This window comes from Gigantopelta aegis, chromosome 9 (genome assembly GCF_016097555.1).
Source record: "Gigantopelta aegis isolate Gae_Host chromosome 9, Gae_host_genome, whole genome shotgun sequence".
NCBI classification, from domain to species: Eukaryota; Metazoa; Mollusca; class Gastropoda; order Neomphalida; family Peltospiridae; genus Gigantopelta; species Gigantopelta aegis.
Genome location: NC_054707.1, coordinates 3425354 through 3450073, shown reverse-complemented (window position 1 = coordinate 3450073; position 24720 = coordinate 3425354). Strand labels below are relative to the sequence as shown.

At 37.6% G+C, this 24720-nt stretch overlaps 1 protein-coding gene across 2 annotated transcripts in view; it reads right to left on the bottom strand.

Moving 5' to 3' along the window:
* Positions 1-24291, bottom strand: part of LOC121382141 — a 92518-nt gene extending 68227 nt beyond the window's left edge. For both annotated transcript variants that reach the window (XM_041511649.1, XM_041511650.1), the window contains exon 1: positions 23897-24291. In XM_041511649.1, coding sequence (XP_041367583.1) covers positions 23897-23975 — 79 coding nt within the window. In that variant the 5' untranslated portion in view covers positions 23976-24291. The remainder of the gene's footprint in view (positions 1-23896) is intronic.
* Between the last annotated feature and the right edge of the window lie 429 nt (positions 24292-24720).

Genomic DNA, 24720 nt, shown 5'->3' with positions numbered 1-24720 from the left:
AACATTATAGGTAGTACTAAACCAAATAACTTCCGGCTGGGTCGAAGTTCGAGGTGCACCGAACTTTTGATAGAGAAGTGAACACCACAAGTCCTGTGATTGGTTATAAATGTGAGTGTGTTGGTTGTAAAAAATAATAGTTTCATCTGGGTAAAAAAAATGTGCAATTTTATTTCATCTAGTACCAATGTGTCAAGTAGCCTTGTGCTTGAAACATGTATGGGGTACCTGTAAAAAAAAGTACTCGAATTTTGTGCGAAACTAGGGTTATCTCAGAAACGAACAGCTTGACCCCCATTTTTTTCTGATTCACTTTAAGTGTAAGGGGTGGTAGTATTTATATCCGTGGCGTTTATGTCGGTTGATACGTTGCAGGTAGGAGTTTTAGCCACATATGTTACTATTGTCGTCTATGGGATTTGATTTGGTAGTATACACCCTATAAGAAATTGTATAAACCAATATTATAGAACTAATGCAATACTAGCGTTTTTAAAATCAAAGGTATGCTGTCTGTCTACTGCACAATTATTGAAAAAAAACCCTTGCTAATTAACTAAACAATTATCTAGTCTTGTGTACTGATGTTTCTTCGCACCTTTTAATTAGATTGATTACGAATCCAGTGTTCTATATAAACTATAGATAGTTCAATGTTGGCGCCCGTTCTTGTCATGTATACTAAATGAACAAATCTTTAGTGGTGTTAAAAAAACTCGTGAAGTTCCTGTAAAATACCAGATAAAATACCCGGCCGGATGTTATTTGGTTTAGCGCTATTTATAAACGTACCAAAAAAGCAGCTTTAAGTTGGTTAACGAACCCACTAGAGCACACTGATGTATTAAGCATCGGTTATTGGATGTCAAACATTTTGTAATTTTGACATATAGTCTTAAAAAAGAAACTCGCTACATTGTTTTCCATTAGTAGCAAGGGATCTTTAATATGCACCATCCCACAGACAGGATAGCACATACCACGGCCTTTGATATACCAGTCGTGGTGTACTGGCAGGAACATAAACGTACCAAATGCACTCATAACACAGCGCCGACTCCACTATACTAGCTACAAGGTAACTAAATCTGCCAAGATTTATTTAATGAAATCTAGAAAGACCAGCTAACCAGAAGCAGCACGGATACCATTTTCCTTAAGATAGGCATTAATTTTCATCGATCTCCTCCGAAACTATTTTAAAAACTAATCAACTAACTAAAAAAAATTAGTCGTTTCGATTACAAAAGCTACTTTACGTTCTTTGTGTCAATTCATAATGAAAATAGTCAGTCTTGCCATTATCTATTGATATTAGTCTACAATAAATAACGTAAAACACATGCAAAGCGTTAAAAAGTCGTAAATATGAGATCGTTTAGCGTTAAATGAATCCGCTTATCTCTTTATAATTCCGTTTATAAACATGGACACCAAGCGAGCGTTATTATTATCTTTATGCCTGCCATTTAAAAGGACACACATCTGATTTGATGACTTGTTTTATCACTAGACGACATAACAGTCTCATTCAACCAGGGACGCGGTGGTATGTGCTGTCATGTCTGTGAGAGAGTGCACACAGAAGATCCCTCGCTGTTAATGAAAACCAATGTAGCTGGTTTTCTCTGAAAACAACGTATCAGAATTACCTAATAATGCTGTAAAATGTTTGATAAGCAATGAAATTTTAACTCATATTGTAAAATGTTTGACATCCAATAACCGATTATTTATAAATCAATATGCTCTATTAGTGTCGCTAAAAAAGACAAGTTATAACTTTATTAATGATTAGGTACCAGTAAGAATGTCAATTTAATTATTTAATTTTTTTATTATTATTATTTATTTATTTATTTATTGGTGGTGGTGGTGATAGTGATGGTGGTGGTGGTGATAGTGATGGTGGTGGTGGTGGTGGTGACGGTGGTGGTGGTGATGATGATAAAACAAACGTATGCGTTTATCAATACATAAATCTAATAAGGAAAATAGCACTTAAACAAAATATTTAGAGCATTTGGAAATAACCTATTATCAAAGATAATCGATTGAAAAAAAGAAACAAAATTTTAGTTTTTAGTGAAATCTTCCATGTGTTGAAATGATGAACGTCTGTATAGGAGTAGTTATTATTGTTTTATAATTGATAGAAACCACACACGTGTCAGTTTTATACCCCTCATGTCTACTTTTGTACCCGACATCAATTTTATTTTAACGCAATAAGCAACAGGAAATGAAATTTCATTTTAGCATTATTTTCTTTCACTTATGCGTTACAACCTTTATTTTAATAATGTTACGCCCAAGCGGTTATTAATTCAACTTGTAGTGAAATAAATTGGATTATTGTTCTCCCATGTTTAACAACACAAAAATCAATACAGGATGAGTATGCTCTAAGGCATTTCAAACTTCGCGTTAATTATGTAAACAAAATTGTGCTGAAGCAGAAAATAATATTTATTTCATAAAAAGAGAAGGTTGATGACATCCTTGTGTTCATATGGGGGGGGGGGGGGTGGGAGGGGGGGATGGGGGAGTGATCGCGGTCGTTTGCAAGACTGATTTTTTTTTTTTTTTTATCATAACGTTATAATGAATGTGATATGATAAAAAACGATGGTACCAGTCAAATAGTACCCGAGCGCTCGACCTCCTGAACACGCCAAAGATGTTTACCTCGCTTCAAGTCTCTGTGTAAAAAGAATAAGCCCATCGGTAAAGCGCTCGCTTGATGCGCGGTCGGTCTAGCATCGATCCTCGTCGGTAGCCCATTGGGCTATTTCTCGTTCCAGCCAGTGCACCACGACTGGTATATCAAATACCGTAGTGTGTGCTATCCTGTCTGTAGGGTGGCGCATTTAAAAGATCCTTTGCTGCTAATGGAATTTTTTTTTTAGCGGGTTTCCTCTCTTAGACTGAAATTATGTCAAAATTTAAAATGTTTGACATCTAATAGCCGATGATTAATACATCAATGTGTTCAAGTGGTGTCGTTAAACAAAACAAAAACACTTTAGCTATACAAAGATCTGTGTAAAAAGGACGAGCGATCGCGGTCGTTTGCTGGACTGGTTTTCTGCACCCAATGAATGTGAGATATGATGGTTCTAAGACGATGGCACCAATCGACCTGTTCGTGAGCGCCCCGCGTCCTGAACACAACACAGGATGGAACCCACGATTTACTTTCGGACGTTTTTGTTGATTTTTAATTCATAAGTAAATTAATGAATGTTTTTAGCATAAGTTGAAAGTCACGTTCGTGTTACCAGAGTTTCTTGTTTTCATTTGGCCAACAAATAGAGAAGATAACGAAGAACACCAGATAATTATTGGGAAAGGAAAGAAATGTTTGTTTTGTCGGCGGCTGTTACTTTTCAAACATATCGCCATTGTGATAGTGTTCATTCACTTATACTAATTTTCGTGTTTCTATTCAATTAAGGTTCAAGCACGCCGTACTGAGCACACACCTCAGCTATCTAGGCTGCCTGTCCAGGATAATGGGTTAGTGGTTAGTTAGAGAGAAGTCAGTCGAGTGTACATAGCGACCTGCCACCCACTAAGTCGTTAAACTGGCTCTGGGTGGGAGCCAGTACCGGGATGCGAACCCAGTACCTTCCACTTAACCACTACACCACCGATGCCCGCAATAGAGTGTTAGAATGAGATATCGTTTAATACGCTATCCCGCAGATGGGACAGCACTACCCCGATAATTGATATATGTCAGTAGTGGAGCAATGGTTGAACCAGGGAATAAATCAGTAGGTCCATTTCCCCCTTAAGTAAGCTGTTTATTTTTAACTTCATTATCATGATTTTATCCAATTCTTGTTCAAGCACGCTGTCCTGGGTACACATATCACTTATATGGGCTGTCTGTTCAGGTCAGGAATTAACGGGAAATTAATAGTGGTTAGCGAGAGAGGATTAAGGCAACACATCACCATTGGTCGTGTCGTTACTTGCTGTAGCAGCTTAATAAAGTCCTGTTTAGGAAATAATTTCTCATAAACAAAATGCTACAAAACTCTGATATGCTTTTTGAAATATTTCTTTGATGATTACACGTATGTTGACCTCTGTAGTATTTAAATAACCCGTTGGTTTGAAGTAACTTGTTATATGTAGTACTAACTGACAACAATTATGCAAGTGTTACGGTGTTACTTGTATAACAGCAACACGAGGCGGTGGTCGGGTATAGGGGACATTAATTGAAAAATTTCGTGGTCGACCTATGTTGATTTTTATAACGGTACATGTCAGTTGAGAACACTCCCTAAAATGACTAGTCACACGACCCTCTCGATAGTGACATAGAAATTGTATTGAACTGCATGGAGTAATTAATGGTGGTGTGTAACCTTAAGATGTAGTGACCTCAAAACTCTATAATGAGCAGTTAGAACTCTGGCTGAGATCCGGTACCGGGATGCGAACTCAGCAACTACCAGCCTTAAGATCGATGACTTGACCACGACGCCACCAAGCGAGTGACATAGTGAGTGAGGAAGTGTCAGAGCGAGTGAATGAGTAACATATTAACATGCCTCAATTCTCAAAAGGTTCAAGCCATCAAGAGCAGTAGCTACATACTATTACGATTCCATGGCAATTCCAGGTTTATCTCTTAGAGCTTGACACTTCATTTAATCACTATTATACACAGGGTAAATACCGCAACCTCAACATTCAGTTAATGCGTAAAACGTGTATTATCACTATTACAACAATTCACTTAACCAGTATTAAAAATAGCTCAAGATGCAGTTAATGCCTGAAATTGGTATTATTATCATTGCTACAGTTCTGCTAAAAAAGGTAAGCTCAACATTAAATTAATGTGTGAAATTGGTATTATTATTAATGCTACAATTGACTTTAATAATCATTATATTATAAATGTTATAAACGCGTTAATCTCAATATTCAGTTAATGCCTAATATTGGTATTGTTACCATTGTTACAATTTACTTAATTAATATTGCTATAATTCACTAAATTATTATTATAAATATGATAAATACGGTAAGCTCAACATTCAGTTTATGCATAAAATTGCTACAAATTCAACTAATTATTATATAAATACGGCAAACACCCCTCCACTCTCAACATTAAATTAATGTGTAAAATTTGCATTATCATTGCTATAATTCACTTAATCATTATTATAAATATGATAAATACGGTAAGCTCAACATTCAGTTGATGTTTGAAATTGGTATTATCACCATGGCAACAAATCACTGAACAATTATTATAATTAGAATAAATACGTTAATGGCAACATTCAGTTAATGTGTAAAATTGGTATTAGCACCATTGCTGCAACTTAACTACAGTAAAAGGGGTAGGCTCATCATTCAATTAATTGGTATTATTACCATTGCTACGATTCACTTTAATGATTATTTATAAACAGAATAAATACGGTAAGCTCAACATGCGTACAATTGGTTATTATTACCATTCACTTTATGAAAGACAGTTTCAGTGATAATGCCACAAAGATGATGAAGGGAAATATTTCCGGTTTTTTGTGCGACACGACATCGATATTGTGTGCAGTGGGATTAACCGTACACGTTTTTAGAAGTCTGGCCTTTCCAGTATGTTGATAATACTCCAATAATATCTATGGTAATAATCTAACAGCCAGGGGACAAACACCAACACACGGTTTGAAGGTTAAATATACATTTAGTCCTTAGTCACCTTTACTGGCCTCGGTGGTGCCGTGGTTAAAGGGACATTCCTGAGTTTGTTGCATTGCAAGATGTTTCCAACTAATACAATATTTCTACGATTAAACTTACAAATTAAATATATTTTCTTGTTTAGAATATCAGTGTCTGTATATTCAGTGTGTTTCTGGTCGTCTTAATATTTGTAACAAGCCCAAACTGGATTTTGTCTTGAAATAATTTCGTACGCACGAAAAAACTTATTTTAGGAAATAAAATAAAATTTAACCTAGTACAAATATTAGGACGATCAGAAACACGTTTAATATACAGACAGGCATTTTATGCAGAAAAATATATTTGATATATAATTACAGTCGTTGAAAAGTCTCTGTTAGTCGATAATATCTTAAAAAGTGCATCAAACTCAGGAATGTCCCTTTAAGGCATCGGACATAAGATTAATAGGTACTGGGCTCGCAACTCGGCACTGGCTCCCACCCAGAGCCAGTGTTAACGACTCAATAGGTACACCCCTCTCTCTCTCTCTCTCTCTCTCTCTCTCTCTCTCTCCATAACGCTGTCTTTCTCTCTCTCTCTAACGCTCTCTTTCTCGCTCTCTCACTAACAACTAACCCACTGTCCAAACCAGATAGCTGGGGTGTGCCCAGGACAGTGTTCATGAACCTTAATTAGGTATAAGCATGAAAATAAGTATAAAAGGAAAGAATAGTCTTCTTTGGTCTGTCATTCATTTCACTTTATCAACCCACAAACCTATTTAACAGAAGGGTTTTTTTTTTCTTTTTTAATTTTTTTTTTTCTTGTTAACCAAATAGATATAAAACAAATATGTTAAGGTGGTGATAGATTATAGTCTCCTGCCCCTAGGGAAGAGACTGGTAGCATGCTCTTCGTTTTGACCAATCACTGCTCGGCGATTGCGTGATATCGTGCGATTAAAAGGTTTGTCATATTGCGTAACCGATGTCATATTGCGATGTTTAGGACTCCCACGTTCAAACGCGGGAATCATCTTGTAATTGTTCTGGTTATTATTAGGATATCTGCCTGTAATATCACTTCCTTTAGCTGCTTTGTGTCCTTTGTGTAGTAGCTGAATACAACACGGTTTATGGAATAGAACTTCATAAAAAAAACCCCATAAAACACTAAAATACCTTTTGAAATCTTTCTTTGGTGATAGGCAGGTAACTAGTTTAACGTGCTCCTATACCACAGGATTTCGAACACGCTCTTTGGTGATAGGCAGGTAACTAGTTTAACGTGCTCCTATACGACAGGATTTCGAACACGCTCTTTGGTGATAGGCAGGTAACTAGTTTAACGTGCTCCTATACGACAGGATTTCGAACACGCTCTTTGGTGATAGGCAGGTAACTAGTTTAACGTGCTCCTATACCACAGGATTTCGAACACGCTCTTTGGTGATAGGCAGGTAACTAGTTTAACGTGCTCCTATACGACAGGATTTCGAACACGCTCTTTGGTGATAGGCAGGTAACTAGTTTAACGTGCTCCTATACGACAGGATTTCGAACACGCTCTTTGGTGTTTACTAACAGGTTGGCCTTCAGCATCTGTAGGGGCGGGATGTAGCTCGTTTGATGCGCGGTCGGTGTGGGATCGAACCGCATTGGGCTATTTCTGGTTCCAGCCAGTGCACCACGACTGGTATATCAAAGGCCGTGGAATGTGCTATCCTGTCTTTGGGATTGTGCATATAAAAGATCCCTTGCTACTAATTATAAAAATGTAGCGAGTTTCCTCTCTAAGAATATATGTCAAAATTATCAAATGTTTGACATCCAATAGCCGATGATTAATATATCAATGTGCTCCAGTGGTGTCGTTAACAAAAACAAACTCTAACGTCTACCACCTTATTGACCCGTTCATTCCATGTTCGTGTTAGTTACCGAAATGCTTTCGCCTTATGTTTAGAACTGACGTTTAGGGATCACATCAATTTCTAACGGTTCTGCACGTCACCAAGTTTTAATCGCTCGGCTTATTTGGGATTTTTGATCTGTCACGACAAACAGGCGATTAACTTTGTCGTCCAGAACTGCTTTGACGTGACGTTAAATTAAAGTAAGTATAGTGGCGGGCTCGTTTACAAAAACTGATATCGGAAACTGTCGTGAAAAATGGGTGTCTCAACTCATTAGTAAGAATTGATGAGTGGTCGCCAGGAACTAACGGTTAGCTCTGCTGCTGGGGATTTCGCATGCCAAGAATTGATGTTGCAGACTATTGATAACAATAGTGTTTACAGATTTGAAAAACAAACCGCAGCCTTCAGTTTGGGGATTAAGGGGAAATGTATATTAACACTCGCGTTATTTTACAAAGTTAAACGTTTGTTTTGTTTAACGACACCAATAGAGCACATTGATTTATTAATCATCGGCTATTGGATGTCAAACATTTGGTAATTTTGACATATAGTCTTAGAGAAGAAACCCGCTTGATTTTTCCTTTAGTAGCATGGGGTCTTTTATATGCACCACCCCACAGATAGGATAGTACATACCACGGCCTTTAATGTATCAGACGTGATGTACTGGGTGGGACGAGAAATAGCCCTATCGGCTCACCGTCGGGGAATATGCCTAGACTGACCGCGCATCAAGCGAGCACTTTACCACTGGGCTACGTCCCGTGTCCGACGTATACAGATTTCACATGACCAATTAATTGTGCGTGCATTTCAATGAAGTTTCTTTGTTAGAAAATATTCTATCGAAAAACAGGACACTGTAAAGAAGGCCTCGTGTATGTCCTTGAATTTGTATTGAAATGCACTACAAAATACTTCTCTGTACAAGAACACATTCACATTCATTCATTTCATTTCAACTTATGTTCGTGCTTATATCCAATTAAGGTTCAAGCACGCTGTCCTGCTAGCACAAACCTCAACTATCTGGGCTGTCTGTTCAGGACAGTGGGTTAGTTGTTGATGGTTAGTGAGAGAGAAGAGGGTATAGTTATCTCACACCTTCCCATTGAATCGTTAAAACTCGCTCTGGGTTGGAGCCGGTACCGGACTGCGAACCCTGTACCTACCAGCCTTATGTTCGATGGCTTAACCACGACGCCACCGAGGCCGGTTTCATCGACATAGAATGTCTTGCAAGGTGGAAGATCTCAAAGTTCACGAAGTAATCCCGTCTTTGATGAACAACTTATTAAGAATCGTTCACTTTTAATATTCAAGTTTAGTGTGTGTGTGGCAGTAACGATATTTTTGTCTAACACCTTAGACCACATTTACCATTACTTTCTGTATTCTTTGGGAAACCACTGCTTATGCCTAATAGCAGCAAATCACGATTTTGATTTCCGAGTTAATTATGTAAATGTTATATGTGTAGGATCATTTTAGTTCTAGTTATGCATAATAAATAAAGGTAAAACATGAGATATATTTTGCTCTTCCATCTATTACATTAAATTTTAAAACGAAAGTTTATTTTGTCAGCTAGTGCCCCACGACTAGAATATTAAAGGCCGTGGTATGTGTTGTCCTGTCTGTGAGAAAGCACTTACAAGATTCCTTGCTGCTAATGGGAAAATGTGGCGGGTTTCTACTACAAGTCAGAATTACCAAATGTTTGAATCCAATGTCCATTAAGACTGAGATATAATCTAATTAAAATTGGCTCCACTGGTTAATTACTATTACCTGTGGATCTAACAGCACCCCGTTGGAGCTCATGTCCAGTTGACCTTTCATTCGACCAATCAAAACCTTACTTGCAAAATCATGCCAGTGATTTAAAAAGAATTTGAAATCATTCGGAATTATGTCGAGGGTATACAAAATGATTCGGGTGAATTACGAAGTATGCCGGAAACTAATTTCAATATATAATTTTATATAAAATTCGTTTCAAGACGAAAACAAAACCGTGATGGTATAGTCATAAAGTCTGTTTATACTAGTATACAATCCAGAGTTTATTACTGCACTTTTCCCCCTGTTTTTTAATGTTGAAATAGACCAACAAATTCGCAATTGCATAAATAGTCTCGCCCAATATTTTTACAATTTGTAATTGGTCGATAAATAAATTGTTATTTATACATGAAATGTCACCTGGACATGGGAGTCCACGCAATGCTGTTAGATCTACTGGTAGACTAGTAGAGCTATTGTTAATCGGATTGGACTGAGACATAGCGTATTCTAGTTTGTGGATAACGAAAATTGCACTGGCCATTGGTTACTGTAACGGGCTCGCGTTTCTTAATGACGGCATCTTGTTATTTATGTGAATCTTGACAGCCATAAATAATTGTTTCGACCGAATACCTGATTGCTCTATCCTAGGGAAAAGACTTTGTGCCTTTTGGTTAGGGCGTTCGCGTAGATGCGTAGATAGGCGTCGGACGATGCCCCCAACATCTGGAGGGGCCTATATAGTATTAATTCGTCTTTCTAAGTGTGTGTGTGGGGGGGGGGGGGGGGGGGGGGGGGGCGTGTGTAGATGGATAAGAGCAATGCATTATCGTCAGGTTGGGGAGAGGGACTCTGTTTACTTACATTCAAAATTATGTTGCAGAGCTTAGCAGTTGTCGACAATTACATTCTTTCCATTTGGTCTGTGATGTACAAGATAATATAGGAACCACGCTGAAACTACTCGTGCAAAATACCAATACATCTATAATACAGGACACACTTTCACTGTGCGTTAGTAAATACAAATTACCAAATTTAAAACCGTCATCACTTGTGTATTGTGGTTTGTTTGTTGTTGCTTTGTTTAGAGTTTAGTGTGTGGGGTAGGGGGTCTTTTTTGTTTGTTTTGTTTTTGTTTGTTTGTTGTTGTTTTTATGAGGGTGGAGTGGGGTTGTTTTGTTGTTGTATTTTTTAAACTTTTTTTCTTTAATTCGCGTGACGCGCCATCCAATCTATATTGGCTGATACATCCTACATGCCTTATCTGCGTCACATAAAAAACACTGTCAGCTGTTACCAAGTTCGGATAGCGAGGTATTTTCTGACGTATTTAGCTGAAAAGCAAATTAAAGGGACATTCCTGAGTTTGCTGCATTGTAAGATGTTTCCGACTAATAAAATATTTCTACGATTAAACTTACATATTAAACATATTTTCTTGTTTAGAATATCAATGTCTCTATATTCAATGTGTTTCTGGTCGTTTTAATATTTGTAAGAAGCCCAAACTGGATTTTGTCTTCAAATAATTTCGTACGTACGAAACAATAAAATAAAAGTTAACCTAGTTAACGATCAGAAACACGTTTAATATACAGCCACTAATATTTTATGCAGAACAATATATTTGATATGTAAATACAGTCGCTAAAAAGACTCTGTCAGTCGATAATATCTTAAAAACTTGCAGCAAACTCGGGAATGTCCCTTTAAAATGAAAAATGGTGACGACCATTTCATTGTTGACCTAATACATTGGATTACAAAACACACACACATGCATTGAAACTGTAGCTCTGTTTGTGTTGTGCATTAAGAAAATTTGATGTTTACTAGATGAAAAACCGGGGAGGAATTTAGCTCTGTCGTTTGAGCGCTCGCCTGAGGTGCCGTGGTATGTGCTATTCTGTCTGTGGGATGTGCACATAAATTAACACCTTGCTACTAATGGAAAAATGTAGGGGTTTCCTCTCTAAGACTATATGTCAAAAATTACCAAATGGTTGACGTCCAATAGCTGATGATTAATAAATCAATGTGCTTTAGTGGTGTCGTTAAACAAAACAAACTTTTTTTTATATGTAAACAAAAATACAAAATGGTTGACATCCAATAGCCGATAATTAATTAAAGAATGTGCTCTAGTGGTATCGTTAAACAAAACAAACTTTAGATGAGAAACCGGGAGTGCAGCTTGAAGGTTTTACTGTCTGATGTTAATTTGATTATGCCAAGATTTGTTTTTTTACGAGCTTTACAACGTAAAATCTTTAAGTGTTGAGTTATTTTTGAAACATGTTTCTAAATATAACTTTGGTTGGTTAGTTATTAGACAACTGATGTCATATTCACACACGGCAGTTAGGCTTTTGTTTATCCCATTACAGTATTTTAAAAAGTTTTTTCATTTTCAAAATCAATATTTTTCAAATACATCATAAGACAGCGTTAGAATACTCATTATATGTAATTATGCTTCAAAGCATGCATTATGATCTATTCTATTTATACTTAATTTCGTGCTTATATCCATTTAAGGTTCAATCACGCTGTCCTGGGCTATCTATCGCAGACAGTGGGTTAATGGTTAGAAAGCGACAAGTCGGCGTAGTGGTCTTACACCTTCCCACCGAGTCGTTAAAACTCGCTCTGGGTGGGAGCCGGTACCGGGAATGAATGAATGAATGAATGAATGAATGTTTAATGACACCCCTGCACAAAAATACACATCGGCTATTGGGTGTCAAATAAACAAAAATGCATATAATTATGTAAAACGACAGTGTAAAGAGCTGTGGGGAAAAGTACAATACAAACATCGCAGTAAGTATATTTTATTACCCTCCTGGTGAAGATATAGCGGTGTCGTACAAATTTCGTACGCACCACCAGGTGCGTATTACAAACTGTATTTTGATTTGTCAACAGGGAACAGAGTCAATTTCAATTGGTTGGACAGCGACCTTATTAGCATAACGGGACTATTTTTTTCATTCATAATTAATGTCAAGGTCAGTAACATCCACAACTTTTACTACAAATGTCATTCATTAAAAGTTGATGTAAACTGGACCGCGCGAGAAATATTTTTAAATAAAAAATAAAAATAAAAGAATGAATAGAACAATAATTAAACATATTCATTTTATTTATTATGTGGATTTTTGGTCTACAAATTATTATTGTCAGTTGTGATTTGTGAATTCATCATTATTAAGGTCTACGACAGTCACTTTTTGGACCCTTGTTTTGGCTTCGTACACAATAAATGAAACATATCCAACGTTAATTTTTTCATATGATATATTTGACAAAAGGTAGTTTTTTATTTTTTTAAAACTTAAACCTAATATTTTTTGTAGAATTATGAAAAAGTAAAATATGCCGACCTGTAAACAGCGTTGTTTGCTTGTTGTAGAAATTTAACAGGGGTCAAGGTTAGTAGACCAGTTTTTATTTTAATGTGGCGATGCATTGTAATAATATAGCTAATTTTGAATTTGAATGACGTCAGAATTCCAATGTCGTCACTTTGCACTTCCTTACAATAACCACAGACTGGGTACATGACGTTTCCGTTTTAAGAATGCTGGAAAAAATCCAATGCAAAATTCCTATTGATTTTATTTTTTTTCGAACATTACTGAAGCACCTGAATGTGTTTGAAGAAAATTCTGTGATTGAAAAATTGTACCTTTTACGAAATATTGATTTCAAGTGAAATTACGGAAAGATATGCTATATTTATTGTGTACAAAGAAAGCCAAAACAAGGGCGCGAAAAGTGACTGTCGTCGACCTTAAAGTTATAACTAGTTTTCCCGTGAACTCAGCTTCTTTTGCAAGCTACACGTTTTTAACTGCAAAAACACTTGTTATTCTCTTATTGGTTGGATTTTTGGTCAACAAATTGTTATTGTCAGTTGCGATTTGTGAATTCATCATTATTAGCATAACCAGTGGGGTAACGGGAACATTTGTTTTTTGGGGGCGTTTTGTTAAAATATGGAATTATGCATTAGTTTTACCCATTTTTCACCCAATATGAAAATAAACATATATTGATGCATGTACCTTACAGCTTGCTTTAAATTAAAAAAATGAAACCCGATGGAAATTTATGGGGAAGTACGTCTACACCTCCCCTGAAAACGTCACTGAGAACTATTTCTCAATGCGGCGGTACGTAGTCGTGCACCGGCTAGTTATGCAAATCAACATCCGGTCTTGAAATAGGCTACAAAATTGATTGATTGATTGATTTATTTTTCATAATTTGCGTGATTTAAAGGAGGGTAATAAATAAAATACCACACTCGTTTTCGCTAGATATAATTTTTACGAAACTCGTGAACTTCCCAAACGTATCTGACCTCACTTTCGTTCGGTCAGATACGTTTGGGAAGTTCACTCGTTTCGTAAAAATGATATCTAGCGAAAACTCGTATAGTATTCTATATTTATTATTATGAAATAGTTGGAATATGTTAAAAGATAACTCATTAGTACATACATATAGTCCAGTTTTTTAACGTGTGTAGTGCTGCACATATCTCAGCTCGCCAAGCTGCGACGGGCCATGGGATCGATCACCCTCAATGAACCTATTTTCCCGTTCCAACCAGTGCCCCTCATATCTGGTTCGTGTAAGACCATGGTATGTACTGTTCTGTTTAAGTAAAGTGCGTAAAAATATATCTTGCTGTTTTCGGCAATCCAAACAACCAGCTGTTTGACACCACATAGGCGCAGTTTAAAAGGTGCTGGGGTGTCGCTAAACAACCAGCTGTTTGACACCACATAGGCGCAGTTTAAAAGGTGCTGGGGTGTCGCTAAACAACCAGCTGTTTGACACCACACAGCCGCAGTTTAAAAGGTGCTGGGGTGTCGCTAAACAACCAGCTGTTTGACACCACACAGCCGCAGTTTAAAAGGTGCTGGGGGTGTCGCTAAACAACCAGCTGTTTGACACCACACAGCCGCAGTTTAAAAGGTGCTAGGGTGTCGCTAAACAACCAGCTGTTTGACACCACACAGCCGCAGTTTAAAAGGTGCTGGGGTGTCGCTAAACAACCATTCCTATCATTTAGTTTTATAATGTTTTTGTTTGCCGAAAATAGTACTAGCATATCATCTAAGAGACTTTATTTGGATATATTTGCTCGACGTGATGGTTTCTGGGATCCATACCCTTTGGAAATAGAAATGGAAATGGAAATGGAAATTCAAATGTTTTATTTAACGACGCACTCAACACATTTTATTTACGGTTAAATGGCGTTGGACACATGGATAAGGACCACACAGATACTGAGAGAGGAGACCCACTGTGGCCACTTCATGGACTACTCTTTTCGATTAGCAGCAAGGGAGCTTTTATATGCACCATCCCACAGACAGGATAGCACATACCACTGCCTTTGATATACCAGTCGTGGTGCACTGGCTGGAGCGAGAAATAGCCCAATGGGTCCAACGACGGGGATCGATCCCAGACCGACTGCGCATCAGCGAACGTGTTACCATTGGGCTACGTCCTACCCTCCATACCGTTTGGATTCATTACATAGATGCAATTGGATATTGAAATCCAAGTTAAACTGTCCAACTTCAAATTTAGTTTGCTGATAGAACGGCTTTATCGTTGGCTCTAACTACCATTTCGAAGATAATTCTCTCCAAAATTAAAAAGTATTTACGTCTCATTTGTTTTGTTTTAGCTATATGACCCCATCTGGTAACAGTTGCAGTGTATATCCTTACACAGACCATCTGTTCTGCTGTACACCATTGTCTGAAAACGTCAGTGCATAATATTGCAAAATAACATAGATACAATCTAGCCCGAGGACCCTACCATTTGAAAATACAAACCATTTTAATCTTTCGCCAATAACTAGAAGTCAATATAAGAGCCACAGCATGTGTTACAATTATGAACTATTGTTCACTCAGACGTTCATTCGTTAATACATTTATTTTACCAAAGAAAGTTGCTTACATTCAATTTACAATATTTCAACATTACAATGGCGACGTGCAATACAATATACAATATATATAAAGGTATATCAGTACATCTACATTCGTTCAAACCTTGTCTTGCAGTAGTTTTGCACGAGGGGGTATTCTGTCCACTGGGGGTAAATTTGTCCCTTGGGACAAAGGTAAAAATTATGTTGCATTTATATGATTCATAAAGCAAGTGAGAGGTAATCCATGACAATTTAGAATGGAAGTTAAAAGTTTGTTTTGTTTAACGACACCACTAGGACTGATTGATTTCTTAATCATCGGCTACTGGGTGTCAAACATTTCGTAATTTGGACATATTGTTTTAGAGAGGAAACCCACTACATTTTCCCATTAGTAGCAAGGGGATCGATCCTACACCGACCGTGCATCAGGCAAGCGCTTTACCACTGGGCTACTCCCCGTCCCCTAATACGAGTATCACTTTATCATGAGTAGCGGAGGGACGTAGCCCAGTGGTAAAGCCCTCGCCTGATGCACGGTCGGTCTAGGATCGATCCCTGTCGGTGGGCCCATTGGGCTATTTCTCGTTCCAGCTAGTGCACTACAACTGATATACCAAAGACCGTGGTATATGCTATTCTGTCTGTGGGATGGTGCATATAAAAAATCCCTTTCTAATAAAGGAAAAAAATGTACCTGGTTTCCTCTCTAAGACTATAATGTTAGAATTACCCAATATATCACATCCAATAGCCGATGATTAATAAATCAATGTGCTCTAGTGGTGTCGTCTAGGGGTGGCAGTCCTCCTACGGGCGGTGCAGGAGGGATGAAACATCCCGTTACGGATCTCCTAGGGGAGTGGCAGTCCTCCTGAGGATGAGCACCTGATATTGGATCATGGAATTAATCACGACTCTGCCTAACGTCCTTTCGACCCTGCCTTATGCAGAGTTACGATTTTGATATGGGAATAAGGTTTTGTCGTTCACACTTGATATTATTTATTTACTTTGAGTTTGGTGTATTTTTGAAAAGTAGTCGCAAGGAGTCACATTGTGTCAGTGTTAATTAATGACTCGTAAGCGAATGCTTTTTCCCAGAGAAAGGTGAAAATAATTTGTTATCATCTACTGCAAACACAAATTCCCACGTCGTTGACTTTTCCTCTTTACTTTGTGTGTTTATTTCAGGGTTATCTTCTCTCATTCTTCGGAACGAATGTGGCTGCCATGGCTTGCTCTTTCTACAAACTATCAGTCAGTGTCCAGACGATGGTGGTAACATTCTGGCCTCACATGATGTTCAATCTGGCACGACCATCAGTTAAAGTTTGTTTTTGTTTGACGGCACCACTAGAGCAGCTATCGGATGTCAAACATTTGGTAATATTGACATATAGTCTTAGAGAGGACACCCGCTACACAGGGATCATTTATATGCACCATCCCACAGACAGGATAGCACATACCCGTTCACCAATTTTATGTCCGTATCCCTAAAGATTCCTGAGTGTAGTACTAGTACTATACGGAATTTTGATGGTATAACCTAATATAGCGAAAGATGTAGTCAAGTTACAAAAAAAAGTGTTTGCAATCAGTCACATCCTAGCATTGAGAGTTAGTTGCACCCTAGCATAGCTGAAAGTTATGATAAAAGAATATCTGGGGTTATCCACATTTTAACATTGTGTGTTGTGCCAATTTGTAAAAAAAAGCTCTGGTGGAATTATTCGTACTTTAGCACCTCGAGTTGTAACAAAGTTATGAAAACGTATCTGGAGTTAATCGCATTTTGACATACACAGATGTGGTGCCATGTTTCAAAAAATGTCTGGAGTTATTAGCAACCTAATATAGAGAGTTATAGTGGCCAGTTATGAAAAATATTTGGAGTTATGCTAATCTCAGACTACCAACTGTCACGAAGGAGTTGGCCAACTCGCAGATCTCTCGACTTTACGACTGTCCGGTTGCTAGTCTGGACACTCTTACAACTCGATTCTCGTCGTATACAACTCCTACGACCCATTAGTTGTTAATCTGAGCGCACCCGCTGTTAGTCGGAAGTGAGAGAAATTGCAACACAATTGTTGAGTTGGCCAATTTCGTCGTGACAGTTGATGGTCTGAACCTAGTATAATGCATCCTAGCTTGTATAGGGAGTTGAGGCGCCAAGTTACGAAAAATGTCAGGAGTTGATTGCAAAATATCCATGCAGATTTTCTCACTTACGATCGTCACCCACAAAAGGTTAACCTTTTAAAAACCTATCATCGCCCACGCTATTACCGACACTTATATAATTCCTGCCGAGTTCCTTTGTCTTTGTTATTAATGGCTAACCGGTCTCAATCATCAATTATAGAAAACATAATATATTTTTGCATCCTTTCGATAACCGCTCATTGCTGTTCTTTCCGCCGATTTAATCAACGAAGTTATCGTTTTGGAAGCAATGGATGTCTCATTATTGGTCAGATGGTGTCTATGTAATCTCAGAGAAATGAATGAATGAATAATTGAATATGTTTCACATGTCAGAAACTCTGTAACTAGCTGATTGAAAACGTAATGGGAATGAAACACGAATAATTTAGCATCCTTAAAACAAAATGTCGAATAGATACGTGCTGTATAGCAGCAGCATCAACAAAGTTAAAGTTAAAAGTCTTGTTTTGTTTTGCTTAACGACACCATTAGAGCACATTGATTTATTAATCATCGTCTATTGTATGTCAAACATTTGCTAATTCTGACATATTCTCAGAGCGGAAACCCGCTACATTCTTCCATTAGTAGCAAGGGATCTTTTTATATACATCAACCCACATAAAGGATAGCACATACCACGACCTTTGATATACCAGTCGTGGTGCACTGGCTCGAACGAGAAACAGCCAAATGGGCCCACCGCCGGGGATCGATCCCAGACCGACCACACATCAAGCAAGCGCTTTACCACTGGGCTACGTCCTGCCTCCCGCATCAATAAGGATGCAAACTTTGACTTGGACAGTTTAGGCGCGGGATCTATCTCAGTCGGTAGAGCAACTCTCCTGAGGTGATAGCGTCGTAGGATCGAAACACCTTAGTGGATCCATTCTTTGATTGATTTTTTTTCCCATCCCAACCATTGCCCAATGACTGGTATATCAAAGAATGTTGTATGTGTTGTCATGTCTGTGGGAAAGTGCATATAAAAGATCCCTTGCTGCTAATAGAAACATGTAGCAGGTATCTGTCAGAATTATCAAGTGTGTATTTGCGGAGGTGGGGTGGGTTTTGGGCGTCAAAACACCTTTCTGATGAAGCAAATGTTCTTCTTTTTTTCAATATATTTTTTCTGGGAAACAAGAACTCGCTCTGGGCTGGAGCCGGTACCGGGCTGCGAACCCTGTACCTACTTAAACGTGTTGCTGTCTATACGAAGAACAACTGTTTTCAAGAGACAAATGATATCTGGAGCAAAGGGTCCAGTCATCAGTAATTCATTGGGTTTTTTCTTTCTTTAGAGCAGTACACGCGTCAGTGCTTTGCAATAATTCTTTTTAATCATTATCGCTTTCACAATAACCTTTCTGCATTTACAAGCAAATACGTTTTAAAAAATAATAAGCACCTTGTTCGGGATATTAAAAATGATTTACTAGTACACGAGTACTTGTTTTTAAATAGCATTTTGAAGACAGGTATTAATAGGCAATATATTTTTATAACGTGCTTCCTATATTTATTTATGATCAATATACATGAATTTTAAAATTCCATAGTAAGTCTGTGCGAGTGACTTTTTGTGCGTGCGTACTTACGTACGTACGTGCGTGGGTGCGTTTAGTTGTTTGTGTGTGTGTGTGGTTGTTTGTCTTTATTTATTTATATATACAGTGTATGTATCATGTTGGTGTTATGACTAAACAATATGGGGTGAGAGGAGCCAGCGGTTTTAAGGCTGATAAGTAATGGGTTCGCATCCCAGTACCGACTCCCACCCGAAGCGAGTTTAGCGACTCATTGGGTAGTTCTAAGGTGACTACGCCAACCTCTTTATCACTAACCACTAACCCGCTGTTCTAGACAGACAGCCTAGATAGCTGACGAGTGTGTGCCCAGAACAGCGTGCTTGAACCTTACATTAATATGAAAGGAGCTTGAAAAATGCTCTAGCAATGACTTTACCACAAGAGTGGGAATGATTCATTTATTTTTATTTTATGTTCGTGTTTATATAAAATTAAGGTTGAAGCACGCTGTCGTGGCCACAAACATCAGCTATATGGGTGTCTGCCCAGGGCGGATGGTTAATGGTTAATCAGAGATAAGTCGGTCTAGTGGTCCCAAAGTTTGTTTTGTTTAACGACACCACTAGAGCACATTGATTTACTAATCATCGGCTATGTTAAACATTTGGTTATTCTGACATATAGTGTTAGAGAGGAAACCCGCTACATTACAGCAAGGGATCTTTTATATGCACCATCCCACAGACAGGATAATACATACCACGGCCTTTGATATACCAGTCATGGTGCACTGGCTGGAACTAGAAATAGCCTAATGGGCCCACCGACGAGGATCGATCTGAGACCGACCGCGCATCAAGCGAACGCTTTACCACTGGGCTACGAGGTGCTTGCGTCTTATGATCGAACCACCTCAGTGATTGACCTGATTGGGTTTTTTCTTGTTCCAACCAGTGCACCACTACTGGACAAATGCCGTGGTATGTGCTTTCCTGTATGTGGGAAAGTGCATATAAAAGATCCCTTTCTGCTAATAGAAAAATGTAGCGGGATCCTCTGATGACTACGAGTCGGAATTATCAAATGTTTGACATCCAACAGCCGATGATTAATTACTGTGCTCTTATTAATTAATGTATTATTAAACAAAACAAATTGAACAACGAAGGCCGATAGATCCATTCATTAATTCATTTCAACTTATTTTCGTGTGTATACCCAATTAAGGTTCAAGCACGCTGTCCTTGGCAAACGCCTCAGCTCTCTGGGTTGTCTGTCCAGGCCGGTGCCGGTACCGGGATGCGATATCTACCAGCCTTACGTCCGTGGTTTAGCCACTACGCTAGGAGTGGTGCAAAACGGGTCAATATAAAGCTAAATTAATGAAAGAGAATATGGGATTGGTGGGAAGCAGATCAAGTAGTTTCAGGTAATTCGATTTATTTTTATTAAAGTGGGTGTGGCTTTGGCGGAACATACCTAATATAGAGGAGTTTCGTTAGGGGTCACCGACCTCGGTGGTGTCGTGGTTAAGCCATCGGACATAAGGGTGGTAGGTACTGGGTTCGCAACCCGATACCTGCTCCCACCTAGAGCGAGTTTAACGAATCATTGGATATGTGTAAGACCACTACACCCTATTCTCTCTTACTAACCACCAAACATTAACAACTAACACCTAACCCACTGTCCTGGACAGACAGCCCAAATAGCTGAGATGTGTGCCCAGGACAGCGTTTTTGAACCTTAAGAGAATTTAAGCAAGAAAAAAAGTGGAAATAAAAATGAAATGAAGGAAGGAAGGAAACTGTTTAACGTGCACATTCAGAGCAAGCTGTTGTAGCGCACGCCTGTCCTGGACACAAATGCCAGCCTCGTCCGGCTTCTCCGTCCAGGAGAGGAAAGGGTTGGGGTGGGCGAAGGAGGGACCGCCCGCACTGGCAGGTGCAAGGGAGCACCAGCAGTCCGACCGTAGCCGATAACAGGCGGAGGGTGGTATGGTGCTATGGAATTTGGAATGTCCCGTAGGATTAAGCCAAAAGAGAAATTGTGCGCATTTTGATGAAGGAATTTCGGCGCAATTTTGATGGTCGTTCTAAAATAAAAGGTAATGAAATGAAGGAAAGAGAGGGTATATACACAAAGTCGAATGATTTAGTTAACTGGTATATGATGGTGGAGGAAAAAACCCACATAAACTGTTAGGTGGCTTAAATGCAGAACAGACTAATAATACTTAACCTTATTCTAAGGATATTAGACAAAAATGCATTTGACTAAGTTACGCAATAGAATGTTTATTAATACTATTGATTATTTTTTAATATGATGAAAAACTTTCACATCGTTCATTTAACCATTTTTATGAAGTTTTATAGACTTTCAGTTTTGCACAATACTAATTACATTATTTTTCTCCCAACTGTATTTACTACCTTTTTTATTTTGTTAATATCGTACGTTTGTTATTTATTTAAAATAGCAATTAAATAGTCTGAAACTCTTAACATGTTTAAAACGAAGTAGTAAGTGGATTATAATTAATCAAAGTGATACCCAGCATTTCAGTTAACATTTTACAATTCTGATACAAAATGAACAGTATGACCGTATTTAATACGCACAGAGGATTGTTGGAGCTTAACTAGTGTTTTCATTGCCTCATTTACTGCGATCCATATAAGACGAACCAATTTGTAAATATGATTATACATTGTAACTGTGAAGTATGTTTACGTAAGCATGTAATGCAATTTCATATATAAAACAGAAATCTTCACATCATTGTCACTGTAGCAATTAATTACAGACAAGAATTTCAAAAGACATGTCTAGCACATTGGAGATAGTTCACACGTTCAGAGCATTGTATTCAAATCCTGGTGTATTGCAATGAATTAAAATATAGATGTGTATTGGATTGAATTAAAATCTAGGTTTATTACATTAAATTCATTTCTAGGTGTGTATTGCATTGAAGTCAATGCTAGGTGTGTTTCATCGAATTCAAAGCTAGGTATATTTCACTGAATTCAAAGCTAGGTGTATTTAACTGAATTCAAAGCTAGGTGTAGTTAACTGAATTCAAAGCTAGGTATATTTAAGTGAATTCAGAGCTAGGTGTATTTAACTGAATTCAGAGCTAGGTGTATTTAACTGAAATCAAAGCTAGTTCTATTTAACTGAATTCAAAGCTAGGTATATTTAACTGAATTCGAAAGCTAGGTGTATTTAACTGAGTTCAAAGCTAGGTATATTTAACTGAATTCAGAGCTAGTTGTATTTCATTGAATTCAAAGCTAGGTATACAAAATTAAATACCAGTCACATATTTAGCGAACTACATTCGTGCTAAGTATTTAATGTGTTTAAAGGCACTGTGTCGTCTTAGCAGAACTTAACATATTTCATTAAAGCTGCAATCTCCCATGCCCATTATGTGCTATATTTGACCAAAGCAACAGACAAAACCAGCTACGATTTCAATGAAATCGCGATTTTCGCTATCATCTGATGCGTGCAAACTTCATCGAATTTTGTAACATTAAATATGTTAACCTTTCTATTATTTGCTACATCTGTTATAACCTTGTTTCTCAGACGGTTATTGAACAAGATGGAAGAGAAGTCAAATGTTCAGACATTTCATTTCGTTATTTTCCCTTCTTTTATTTGTATAGTTTATTATTTAAGTACTGTGCGGCTAAGCAAATGCACACCGCGAGATATAGACTAGGTGGTATAGGAAGTAAATTCAAGACTATTACGTATACAGAAATAAAATAAAAGTTGATGATATATTCTAATTACTTAAATATACTGAAAAACAAAAGAACCGCGAACATTTCAATATATATATTTTTTGTTTTGATACAATTAATTCAATAAATATACTAACAAAATGGGTTTAAAACACTAACAAGAAATTGGTAATTTTAACAAACATACAAATAGTGGGATTCAAAATGAATTTTTTTTTTAAAGAAAGAAAAGTAAAGTAATGTTTGCGTTTCTTTTGTTGTCCAGAATATTAAAATATATCAGAGATTGTAGCTTTAATACAAGGGAAAGACACAGCTGTTGCATTATTAATTACCACAGTGTGTCTCTGCTGTTAGCCTCAACGCAGATACGTTTATTCAGACCAAGGTGCAGATGTGGAACATTTAATTGAAATTAGTCTAAATTTAAATTAAGGTCTAAATTTAAATTAAAAAACAGCGGTTATTGTTGACTTGCTATGATCTAAAATACAATGTACCTAACAGTGTTTAATTCTATGATATTGTACAACAATAATAATTTTAAAAAAGAGATGGGGTGGGGGACGAAGATAAGAAAAAGAAACCGAGAGAAAGAAAGACAAACAGAAGAAAGAAGGAAAGAAAAAAAAGAAAAAAAAAGACAGGTTCAACTAGTGGCAACATAGAGCGCTGTTAGTCATGACCAAAAATAGTTACAAAGAAGAAGAAGAAGAAGAAGAAAGAAGAAGAAGAAAACGAACAAGAAAACGAAAAAAAAAACACAAAAACATCATCATCAACAACAAAATTAACAGTGTTAATGAGACATATTAACTGTCATCTGTAGTTTTGTGTGTGGGTTTTTTTTAAGGCCCTCAAAAGTCTTCACTAGACAAGAATACTGTCCAAAAGTAAACCGGGAAACACCTATTTCGAGGCAAGACCAAAGCGGCAGACATCTCAGCAAAATACCTTCCATCTGTAATTATAATTAACAAAGATCAAAGCTACATACCTGTTATTGCTGTTGTGTAAAGCAGGACCCAGCAAAACAAGACGGCTTCAATTTTCAAACTTATGTTCCTTGACATCATGGCCGAAAGGAAAACAATAATATAATTGGTGTCTCTTTTAACAAACCGCTCCTCTTTTAAAGAAGTTATTCAAAATCGTCTTCTCCCTCCTCCTTAGAAAGCTGTATTCGTTTCTTTATATTCTCTTTCTTTCTCAATTTATAACCGAAACAAATTCCAGAGAAGTCTTAAAATTAAACATTCCAGAGAGTTGCGAATTTGAAGTTTGTACTGTCTTTACTGAGACTGGAAAAGAAACGGACCAATAGTTGTTGCTGTTAATCCGTGCGACGGGCGACTTCGGTTGGCTCCCTTTGTGCCGCTCTTGTAAACTAAACGTGAACCTCCCTCCCACTTGCGTGGATAACTGTCTCACGTGACGGAGCACACCAACAGTTATACTTTTCGATCGTGAACACCCAAAGCGAAAGTGACAAGCATGCGCCTGTCATTTTCTGAATCAATACCTAAATAAATTCCGCGAGAATGGCCACGTCAGAGGGTGGTAATTGATACACATTATAGCACAATATCATTGAAACAAGACCCTGGCTAGACAAGTTAAGCTACGAATCTTCGTAAACTAATCAAAGTGAAAACTACATCGTAAGCCGATATACACGGACTCGGGTATACTGTAATAGTGTAACAGTATTATTTGCTGTGGATATTGATTTTTGTATTCTTATTTTGACTTTCATTCTCACAATTTCGTGAAGTGTTTATCTCTCGGATTGTTCCGAGTGTAAGATAGATTTCTGCATTT